The sequence below is a fragment of the Chlorocebus sabaeus genome, chromosome 1, assembly GCF_047675955.1.
Source record: "Chlorocebus sabaeus isolate Y175 chromosome 1, mChlSab1.0.hap1, whole genome shotgun sequence".
NCBI classification, from domain to species: domain Eukaryota; kingdom Metazoa; phylum Chordata; class Mammalia; order Primates; family Cercopithecidae; genus Chlorocebus; species Chlorocebus sabaeus.
Window position 1 is genome coordinate 7,434,981 of NC_132904.1, and position 12,310 is coordinate 7,447,290.

General features: G+C 41.4%; 1 protein-coding gene across 1 annotated transcript in view; it reads right to left on the reverse strand.

Annotated features, from left to right (window-relative positions):
* TOP6BL (TOP6B like initiator of meiotic double strand breaks) overlaps nt 1-12,310 on the reverse strand; it is a 101,753-nt gene that overhangs the window by 30,590 nt on the left and 58,853 nt on the right. The window contains exons 9-10 of the mRNA XM_073013665.1: nt 2,347-2,497; nt 170-316 (exon numbers count right to left, since the gene is read on the reverse strand). Coding sequence (XP_072869766.1) covers nt 170-316; nt 2,347-2,497 — 298 coding nt within the window. The remainder of the gene's footprint in view (nt 1-169; nt 317-2,346; nt 2,498-12,310) is intronic.

The following is a 12,310-nucleotide window of genomic DNA, read 5'->3' on the forward strand; positions in this document are numbered from 1 at the left end:
TATATGAATCTTTTCTATAGGATATATTTATTTTATTAAGCAGGGTTTTTCACTGAACTTCTTTATTCTACAGAAATATATCTAATTTACATGTGTGCATTACACAAAGTTTCCCTCTCTCTTAGCATTTGGCACACCCAAGCTGGCAACCCCATTCTCTTATACTTACCCCAGATTTCCATTTGCTGGACTGGAAATGCACTGTGGAAATCCACAAAGAGAAAAAGCAGCAGAGTTTGTCCTTGAGGGTCCATATTATGAGACTGATCCCCCTCACTGGATTCCGCCCGATAACTCACATCTGGAAGCACCAAATCTAGAGGACAAGATATTACATGAATTTCTAAGATAAGTAAAGCCCTCGAAATACAAAGTGACTACAGAACCTGTATTCTGAACAAAGAAGGATCTGAGAATAGGAGATCTAAATTCAAACACTCATTTACCCTCCTGAACCTGTTTCTCTATCCACATGATGGAAGCAAATCATAATGACTCACAGGAAGAACATTAAAATAATAACTAGGTATGTAAAATGCAAACCAAACAACACTCCTTTACATTACTGAGAAGCACTACACAATAAATTAATTGATTCCTTGTACAACTTTCTAAGGCAGGTATGGCTGGTAAGAGGTTAGATTCACCTAAGTGTGATGACAACAGCTAACTTGTGTTACGTGCCAGGTACTGCATCAAATGCTTATGTACTATTTCCACATTTAGACTTCACAACACTATTGGATAGGACCTATTCTTATGCCCTTTTACAGATAAGAAAAGAGGCACAGATAGGTTAAATACCTCATTCAGCATGAGCCAGTAAATGGTGGAACTGAGTTCTAGATTTTGCTAGACTGACTAAAGAATCTGCTTTTAGCCCCAGTACTATATATTTGTATCCCCAAATGTAATCCATTGCCCAGTGGTCACTTTCTAGCACCTTGATCCTTTAGAATACAATCAGGATAGTCCTATATTTCAGATCCATGTAGAGAAGTACCTTCATATGGATCCTTGTTCTGTCCTTTAGAGTAATAAGGGAGGGAGATGAAGGGACATTTTCTACATTACCCATTTCCAAAGTTAACTGAGAAAGTTCAGGACCATGAATTGGTAAAAAACTAAACCAGCAAAGCCCAAAAACAAAAATGAAAGAGAAAAGGAGATATGGAGAGCCCTAGAAATTCACCAGTCGTATCTCTATTCGAAATCGGTGGAGTCTATCATTCCCTCTAAGATACTGCCCCATCCCAGTAGGCTTCAATCTTCTCATACCAGTCATAGCCGCAGAATACCTCTTCCCTATTGGTCATCTTCCTCAGGAGCCAGAAGACCAGACTACCTTCTAAATTTCATAGGATTCTAGTTAGAACAGTCAATCTCAAAACTGCAACCCCTCCTAGATATCAGCCCATGGTCACATACTCCAATTTCACAGTTTTATTAGCTCAGTTATTAACCTCCAACTTTTAGCATGATTCACCCAAAGCTGGTATGGTTAGAGTTTATGTGAATATTACAGTCCGCTTCCTAGGCCTAATACTATTACATCTTGCATTTGTATGTGTTTTAATTGTTTCTAAGGATTTTTATGTGATTTTCTCAGTTCATTATGAAGCATTTATCTTCCACAGTAGTTCAGAAGTATCACTGCTCCCTTACCTTTGTAAAGGCCCAGAGTTGACAGATTAGGTACATTAGAACTCTTCTGAACAAGTATCTAACAGAAGGACCAGGAATAGAGGAGGCAGTAGAGGAAGTAAGAGGAGAACCAGTATCAACATGCAATGCCAGGCCGGGTGCGGTGGCTCACACCTATAATACCAGCACTTTGGGAGGCTAAGGCAGGTGGGCCACTTGAGGTCAGGAGTTCAAGACCAGCCTGGCCAACATGGGGAAACGCTGTCTCTACCAAAAATACAAAAAACAATTAGCTAGGCATGGTGGTGGGCACCTGTAATGCCAGCTACTCGGAAGGGTGAGGCAGGAGGATCACTTGAACCCAGGAGGTGGAGGTTGCAGCCAGCCAAGATTGTACCACTGCACTCCAGCCTGGGTGACGGAGCAAGACTCTGTTTCAAAAAACAAAACAAAACAAAACAAAAACAAACAACAAAAAAATATGCAATGCCAAAACAAGCTCTGAAAGAGCTTTGCCTGTTTGACACCTGTTTGCCTCACCTCAAGTGGTCTCTCACATTTGGCCAGATCCTGACCCTCAAACCCCAACCTGGGCCATATCTCTGGTCATATTTTTATATACACTTTCTATTCGTATTTCCTTTCATTTTTCTAATATTCTTCAAGTTTCTTCATTCCTGTGCAGAGAGAGGGAAGATATACCTCTATCCAAATTGAGATCCAAATTGGGTACCATACACAAATGGTATTTTTTCCAATCAATTAAAGAAGAGGTATCTTTGAAGAAAGTAGTCATTGGCTGCTCCCAAGTTGACAATATCAGAGGCAGACCCAAAGGTCCATATAGAAATATGTGTAGTTGCTAAAGAAAACTGCGAAGTTTTAGTATCTTATGACTATGTATTCACTTGTATAAAAAACAAATATAACCCTGACCTGGTTTACACTCCCATAAATGTGTTATGCAGTTACTTTTTTTTTTTTTCTTTTTTTTTTGAGATAGAGTCTTGCTCTGTCACCCAGGCTGGAGTGCAATGGCGCCATCTCCGCTCACTGCAACCTCCACCTCCCGGGTGCAAGCGATTATCCTGCCTCAGCCTCCCAAGTAGCTGGGTAGCTGGGATTACAGGTGCATGCCACTATGACTGGCTAATTTTTGTAGTTTTAGAAGAGATGGGGTTTCACTATGTTGGCCAGGATGGTCTCAATCTCTTGACCCCGTGATCCACCCACCTCCGCCTCCCAAAGTGCTGGGATTACAGGCATGAGCCACCATGCCCAGCCTAAGCAGTTATATACTAAGCCTTTCCACACTGAAGACAGGTGTGAGGCACCACAGATAGATCCACTAGGATCCCCAGAAATTTATTCTGGGTTTAATAAGTGTGAGTTACAGATACAATATTAAGACAGTTTATTTATTCATCCGGTTCACACGATCATAGATTTGAAAGGCACCACAGGTTAACATTGTTTTAAGTTCTAAGTTCTTGGGGTACAAAGATGAATATCCAGATAATATCTGTCCTCAAGTTTATCATATTTACAGTATGAGAGATACATAAAAGCTGGTAAGCTATAATACAATGTGATACATGCTAGAAGTATATACAATGCAATATTTTCTGGGAAGTATTTGAGTATATTCAGATTGAGAAGGAAACTTCCTCTGATCGTCTCCAAACCTATTATCTAAAACAAAAGAAGGCATGCCCCTGAAATGGTTTCTGAACTTCCCATTCCCACTCTTACCCTATCTGTAACCCAGGGTTTCTTAACCTCTGCACTAGTGACACTTTGGGCCAGATAATTCTTCACTGTGGTGGGCAGTCTTGTGCACTATAGGATGTTTAGTAGCATCCCTGGCCTCTAGCCACCAAATGCCAGTAGCACCCTTCCTCACATTACCCCCTCCATGACAATCAAAAATATCTCCAGACATTGCCAAATGTCCTTTGAGGACAAGATTACCCCATTAAGAACCACTGCTTGGCTGTGCGCGGTGGCTTAAGCCTGTAATCCCAGCACTTTGGGAGGCCGAGACGGGCGGATCACGAGGTCAGGAGATCAAGACCATCCTGGCTAACACGGTGAAACCCCGTCTCTACTAAAAAAATACAAAAAACTAGCCGGGCGAGGTGGCAGGTGCCTGTAGTCCCAGCTACTCGGGAGGCTGAGGCAGGAGAATGGCGTGAACCCGGGAGGCGGAGCTTGCAGTCAGCCGAGATCCGGCCACTGCATTCCAGCCTGGGCAACAGAGCAAGACTCTGTCTCAAAAAAAAAAAAAAAAAAAAAAAAAAAGGACCACTGCTTACCCTTTCTTGTCCCCTGAACCAAGGCCAGAGACCAGAATGTGTACTTTCCTTTATCTTTCTTCGTTTTCATCCTCTTTCTTATGGGGTAAACACAAGGTATTGTGAAGATTAAAATTCCTACCCAGTGGGCACTGGGGCATTATGGAAAGGCTTTATACCCGTAAATGAAGTCTCCCTCACAAATCTCAGAAGGCATTAACACATGAACTAAGGCTGACTCACTGTTTAGGGCAAGAGGAATTTTAAGATGCAAACTCAGAATAAGAGGAGAGTGTCTGAAGAGCCAAGAAGTGCAGTTGTCTTATAATTGGGTTGTTTAAATCATTTACATGTAATATGAATATAGCTACAGTTGGGTTTAAATCCATCATCTCTTTTCCATTTGTTGCTTGTATTCTTTGTTTCCTTTTTCCTCTTTTCTATTTTTGGATTAGAAATTGCTTTTTAAGTTTTAAAAAGTGTTTTCTCTCTCTCCCCACCCCCCTTTTTTAAGAGACAGGGTCTCATTCTGTTGCTCAGACTAGAGTGCAATGATGTGATCATAGCTCACTGCAGCCTCAAATTCCTGGGCTTAAGCGATCCTCTCTCTGCATCAGCCTCCAAGGTAGCTGGGACTACAGGTAAGAGCCATCATGCTGCCAGGAATTTTTTATAATTCCATTTTATCTCCTTTTAAAGTTATTCGTTATAACTGTTGCATTAACCTAGGGATCGCCAGGCTTTATTAGTATACAACGTTAATTTATCACAGTCTACCTTCAAATGATATTATAACAATTCATATATAGTCTAAAAATCCAGCAATATACTTCTACTTCTCTCCTCTTGGTCTTTGTGCTATTGTCACATGTTTTACTTCCACAGACGTTATCAACTTTATATATTTTTGCAGATCCATGATCAATGAACCCTAAGCATAAGAAATATGAAAAATATAGGCCAGGTGCAGTAGGTCATGCCTGTAATCCCAGCACTTTGGGAGGCCAAGGCGAGCAGATGACTTGAGGTCAGGAGTTCGAGACCAGCCTGGCCAACATGACGAAACCCTGTCTCTATTAAAAATACAAAAATTCGCTGGCCATGGTCCAGGTGCTCGGGAGGCTGAAATGGCAGAGATAGAAATCATTTCAGGGGCCTGACTGATTGAACCCAGGAGGCGGAGGTTACAGTAAGCTGAGATCACACCACTGCGCTTCAGCCTGGGCGACAGAGTGAGACTCCGTCTCAAAAAAAAGAAATATGAAAAAAATAGAAAATGATAGCAAAACATGTCACACACACACACATGCAAAATTAGCCAGATGTGGTGGTGTGCACCTGTACTCCTAGCCACTCAGGAGGCTGAAGTGGGAAGGTCACATGAGCTTAGGAGTCCAAGGCTGTAGTGAGCTAAGATCAAGCCACTGCACTCCAGCCTGGGAAACAGCAAGACCCTGTCTCTACATAAATAAAGAAAGCCTCAGTGAACTGTGGGATAACTTCAGGTGGCCTAATTCAAGAATGTGTAATCGGAGTCCTGAAGGGAGGGACTTCAAGACTTGTTTCTTAAAGATTTTTTTTTTTTTTTTTTTCTGGTGAGGTACTTATGAAAGGAAAATTCAAACTCAAGACCCCAAACCACTATGCCAAAAGGAAATAATTTAGTTGAAAGCTGAGTCATGCAAGAAGTTGCCTCTCCTTTTGTTCCTAAGCAGATAGCTACAGATAAAGGGTTAAATACCTCTACAGGTAGCTACTCTTATGTTCTCCTTCTATTATGTAAAGGGTCAATTTACTGAGCACAAGACAAATACATAATTGACTATTCCCCTACTTGCTCCTTTTCTCTTGTAACATATGGATTCAATAATGTGACCATCCCCTCCCTCTTTCCCCTCCAGCCTGCATTTCCCCCCTTTAAATACCGAAGACCTCAAAACTATCTTTAGAGAAAGGCACAGGCACATCCTTAACCTTGGCAAAATAAACTTCTAAACTAATTGAGACCTGTCTTAGATACTTTTTGGTTTATATACTCAAGAGGGATATTTTGTGTTTTTAAAAGGACAAAAGTATTTTGTATCTACCCGCATAGCCACCACTTCCAGTGCTCTTCCTTTTTTGGGTAGATCCAGAATTCCATTTGGCATCACTTTTCTTCTACCTAAAATATTTCTGTTAACATTTCTTATAATACAGGTCTTCTCGTGATACATTCTTTCACCTTTTCTATGTCTGAAAAATTCTTCATTTTGCCTTTTTTCTCTCAGTACTTTCTAAAGATGTTACCCCACTTTCTTCCAGTTAACATTGTATCCAGTGAGAAATCTGCCATAATTATTTTGTTGCTGTACACATAATGTGTCTTTTTTATCTCCAGCTGCTTTTAAAATTTTTTATTACTGGCTTCAAATACTTTGATTGTGATGTGACTCAGTATAATTTTCTTCATATTTCTTACACTTAGGCTTCATTGATCATGAATCTGCAGGTTTATAGTTTTCATTAAATTTGGAAACTCAGGGGTGAGACCCTGTCTCTACAAAAAAATTAAAATAAAAATAAATTAGCCAGGCATGATGGTGCATGCCTGTAGTCCCAGCTACTCAGGAGAGGCTGAGGTAGGAGGACTGCTTAACCCCAGAAGTTCGAGGTTGCAGTGAGCTATGATCGCACCACTGCACTTTAGCCTGGGCAACAGAGCAAGACGCCTTTAAAAAAAATTGCTATTTCTCTGAATTTACACTCACATTCTTCCATATGATGCTAAAAATTTTGGTTCCTAACATTAACATAATTGTTTATCATAAGTATGTATACAATAATTCCAATATAAAATACCAATATTATTCCTAACAATCATGCCACTGAATAAATTTTAAGAGGTCTTTGGACTTCCATTTCATCCTTAGAGTATATCCTGCTAAGAATGTATAGTCAAAACACCATGTTCTAAAGTCTGTTGAATTAATTCTTCTTGTTACATGGATTATAATTTTAACATAATATACAGGTAAGTTTATTACCTTTTATGTTAAGGAATATTTGGATTGGATATGAAATTCTAGGTTGGTAATGATTTTATTTCAGGACATTAACACTATTAGTCTAACACCTTCTGTTGGAATGGGGAAGTCAACTGTTAATTTGTTCATCTTTTAAAGATGATTTGTCCTCCTGATTTTAAGATTTTCTCTGTTTTTCATCTCTTTAGGTGTATAAATCTTTTTTATTTATACTGCTTGATTCTGTCTCAGTTGTTTCAGTCATTAACTCTTTAAATATTGTTTCTGCCCTATTTTCTCTTCTCTCTTCTCTTTTTGGACATCAATTAAATACCCATTAGACAGTTTTACTCTTTACTCTGTTAACCCCTTTCTTCTGTATTTTCCATGACTTGTCTCTCTTTGCTTTATTTTTGCTAAGTTCTTGCTATCTTTAGCTTTTAGTTTACAAATTCACTTAAGTTGTACTTAATCTGCTGTTAAACCTGTGTACCGAATTTTATTCAACATTGGTTATTATGTTTCTTGATTCCACAATTTCTGTTTTGTTCTTGTTAAAAGTTATTTCATATTTTACAGTTGTTTCCTAGTAAAAATTTTTCAAACTTGCTTTCATTTTCATAAACATAGTAAGCATAATTTTTCATTTTATTTTTTTTGAAACAGGTCTCACGTCACCCAGGCTGAAGGGCAGTGGTGTGATCATGGCTCACTGCAGTCTTGACCTCCTGTGCTCAAGCAATCTTCCCACTTCAGCCTCCTGAGTAGCTGGGACCACAGGCATGCACCATCCATGCCCAGCTAACTTGTCTAGAGATGGGGGTCTCACTGTGTTTCCCAGGCTGATATCGAACTTGCAGGCTCAAGCAATCCTCCTGCCTCAGCCTCCCAAAGTGCTGAGATTACAGGTGTGAACCACTACGCCCAGCTAAGCATAACTTTTTAAAGTCAATGTCTGATATCACCAGTATCTGGAGTCCCAGTGGGTGTTTCTGTGACTTTGTTTTTGCTATCTTGTCCTTTCTTACACCTGATTATTTGTGACTGTGCATGTGTGTGTGTATATGCACCATGAGACACTATTTGAAAAAGTGTTAAATAATTGGGAGCACAGGATGCAGTTATTTTCCTCTAGAAATTTTTGTTTGCTTCTATAAGACATCTAGAACTAACAAATCTAAAATCATCCTAATCCAATTTAAAAGTTTAAGATTTTCTGGCCTGCCTAGATGACCAAAAAGTATATACAGTCCATGTGAAGAGTGATTTATTTCAGGTTGACCTTACTCCTTAAAATATAGCCTTCTAGTTATCCCTTGCCCAAGGCAAGAGGTGTTTTTAGCAGCACTCCCAAGCTCAGCAGGTCCTAGATTCTTTGGCCTTCTTGTCCTGCATTGATTTGGAAGTAATACATCTTAGCCTCTCAACTGCTTGCTTGAATTGGCAAACTACTCCAGGGCAAAAGCATCCCCCAATGCTAGGCTCAGCTCTCTGTAATTCAAACCTCTCCTAAATTATGGCACAGAAACTCCTCTTCACTAGCTCTTTGATGCTTTTATGATTTTTTTTGTTTGTTTTTTGAGATGGAGTTTTGCTTTTGTTGCCCGGGCTGCGGTGCAATGGTGCAATCTCGGCTCACTGCAACCACCACCTCCCAGGTTCAAGAGATTCTCCTGCCTCAGTCTCCTGAGTAGCTGGGATTACAGGCATGCACCACCATGCCTGGTTAATTTTGTATTTTTAGGAGAGACAGAGTTTCTCCATGTTGGTCAGGCTGGTCTTGAACTCCTGACCTCAGGTGATCCACCCACCTTGGCCTCCCAAAGTGCTGGGATTACAGGCGTGAGCCACCATACCCGGCCTGCTTTTATGATGTTTTAATATTTCATCCAGCCCTTGCCTTCAGTGAGAAGGTTGGTCTAAATTATCAAGTTTGCCACTTTCAGAAAATAAAATCTCACCAGAATTTTCATAGCTAGCTCTCTCTTTTTTAAAACACTCTCCTTAGAGGCTTCACTGACCGTATTTAACATAACATCTCCATCACTCTCTATTACTTTGTTCTATTTATCTCCACTGCACTTATCACTACCTAATATCTATCTGTTAAATTTTCCCCAAGAGGACAAAAAAATTTGTCTGTCTTATTCCTTCTAGACAATGGAATGAGGAGGAAAAAGAAACTTATTTATTTATTTTATACTCTTCTGTACTATCTAGATATAAAGAAAAAGCATGTTTTAAAATAGAAAAAGTCCAAGCATAGTCTTCATCACCATCCTGCTCCCTCCTCCTCCCTAAAAGATACTATGGTATCTTGGCCGGGCGCAGTGGCTCAAGCCTGTAATCCCAGCACTTTGGGAGGCCGAGATGGGCGGATCACGAGGTCAGGAGATCGAAACCATCCTTGCTAACCCGGTGAAACCCCGTCTCTACTAAAAAATACAAAAAAACTAGTCGGGCGAGGTGGCGGGCGCCTGTAGTCCCAGCTGCTCAGGAGGCTGAGGCAGGAGAATGGCGTGAACCCGGGAGGCGGAACTTGCAGTGAGCTGAGATCCGGCCACTGCACTCCAGCCTGGGCAACAGAGCGAGACTCCGTCTCAAAAAAAAAAAAAAAAAAAAAAAAGATACTATGGTATCTTTTGATATCTGACATGCAACATCAGATAGCTGACATCTATCATACCATGCCTCTTCTGTTTGGTTTTTTTTTTTTTTTTTTTTTGAAACAGAGTCTTACTCTGCCGCCCAGGCTGGAGTGCAGTGGTGTGATATTAGCTCACTGCAACCTGTGCCTCCCAGGTTCAAGTAATTCTCCTGTCTCAGTCTCCCGAGTAGCTGGGACTACAGTCATGCACCACCACGCCTGGTTAATTTTTGTATTTTTAATAGAGACAGGGGTTTGCCATGCTGGCCATGCTGGTCTCAAACTCCTGACCTCAAGTGCTCTGCCATCTTCAGCCTCCCAAAGTGCTGGGATTACAGGCGTGAGCCACCGCGTCCAGCCTGTTCTCACTGTTTATACTTTTCTATAACTTCATTTACTCCTACAGCTTCAGTCATATGACAATAACAATTATTAATATTATTGAGTACTTGTTATATGCTAGGAGCTTCATTCACATGGATTATTATACTTAATTCTAAAATAAGCAAACAAACCCCAAAAGAACAGAAAACCAATTTTTGCAAGGGAAACTAAACCTGTAAGTATCATCCTCATTTTAAAGCAGAGGAAGAAAAGGCTTAGGCTGGTTAAGTAAGTTACCTACAGTTACACAGCTAATTAGTAGTGAATCCAGGCCGGGCACGGTAGCTCACGCCTGTAATCCCAGCACTTTGGGAGGCTGAGACGGGCGGATCATGAGGTCAGGAGATCGAGACCTTCCTGGCTAACACGGTGAAACCCCGTCTCTACTAAAAATACAAAAAATTAGCCAGGCGTGGCAGCGGGTGCCTGTAGTCCCAGCTACTAGGGAGGCTGAGGCAGGAGAATGGTGTGAACCTGGGAGGCGGAGTTTGCAGTGAGCTGAAATGGCGCCACCACACTCCAGCCTGGGTGACTGAGCGAAACTCCGTCTCAAAAAAAAAAAAAAAAAAAAAAGTAGTGAATCCAACATTTACCCTACTGTGCCATGCTCTAAACACAGCACTACACGACTCTTACCTATGGAGGAACCTGAGACTCTAAAATTCTGTATCTCTAAATCTGACCATTTCCAAGATCCAGACCAAATTCCTATATAGCTCCTTACTATGTTCAAAGGATATCTTGAGGCACCGTAAACTCAACATGTTTAATGTCAAACTCATCTTTATCCCCCAAATCTGCTATTAATTTTTTTTATCTTGCTGAAAGTATCATTATTCTGTCAGTTATCTGTGGAAATTTGGTTTTGTTTTGTTTTTTGTTTTTTTGAGACGGAGTCTCACTGTCGCCCAGGCTGGAGTGCAGTGGCCGGATCTCAACTCACTGCAAGCTGCAGCTCCCGGGTTCACGCCATTCTCCGGCCTCAGCCTCCCGAGTAGCTGGGACTACAGGCGCCTGCCACCTCACCCAGCTAGTTTTTTGTATTTTTTAGTAGAGACGGGGTTTCACCGTGTTAGCCAGGATGGTCTCGATCTCCTGACCTCGTGATCCACCCATCTCGGCCTCCCAAAGTGCTGGGATTACAGGCGTGAGCCACCGCGCCCAGCCATCTGTGGAAATATTTTTAATAGCTTTATTGAGCTATAATTCACGTACCATACAATTCACTCATTTTAAATGTGTAATAAAATGGATTTTAGAATATTCAAAGAGTTGTGCAATCACCACCACCATCAATTTTAGAACATTTTCATTACTCTGAAAAGAAGCCCCTCCAGGCCAAGCACAGTGGCTCATGTCTGTAATCCCACCACTTTGGGAGGCCGAGGCTGGTGGATTGCTTGAGTCTAGGAGTTTGAGACCAGCCTGGGCAACATGGTGAAACACTGTCTCTACCAAAAATGCAAAAATTAGCTGGGCATGGTAGCACATGCCTGTGATCTCTAGGAGGCTGAGGTGGGAGGATGGTTTGAGTTCGGGAAGCAGAGGTTGCAGTGAGCCGAGATTGTGTCACTGCACTCCAGCCTGGGCAACAGAGCCAGACCTTGTCTGCAGACAAAAAAAAAAAAAAGCCCCTCCATCAACTTTCTGTCTCTCTGTATTTGCCTATTCTAGACATAGAAATCTGATATCAACCTTAGATGTTCCCTGCCCCCAATCTCTCCCTACCTTAATAATGAACTGGTTACCACATTTTGTTGATTAATTCAGGTAATAAGTCTGGCCTTTCCAAGCCTACCACACTTTAGATTCAAGCACTCATTATTATTATTATTATCTTTTCCTTTCTTTCTTTTTTTTTCTTTCTGAGGCAGTCTTGCTCTGTTACCCAGGCTGGAGTGCAGTGTCGTGTTCTTGGCTCGCTGCAGCCTCCACCTCCCAGGTTCAAGTGATTCTCCTGCCTCAGCCTCCCAAGTAGATGGGACTACAGGCATGCACCACCATGCCTGGCTACTTTTTTTTTTTTTTTGAGACGGAATCTCACTCTGTTGCCCATGCTGGAATGTAGTGGCCGCAATCTCGGCTCACTGCAACCTTTGCCTCCGGGGTTCAAGTGATTATCCTGCCTCAGCCTCCCGAGTAGCTGGGATTACAGGTGCCTGCCACCACGCCCAGGTAATTTTTTTATTTACTGAGATGGGGTTTCACCATGTTGGCCAGGCTGGTCTCGAACTCCTGACCTTGTGATCCATCCGCCTCAGCTTCCCAAAGTGCTTGGATTACAGGCGTGAGCCACCACACCCGGCCTAATTTTTGTATATTTAGTAGAAACAGGA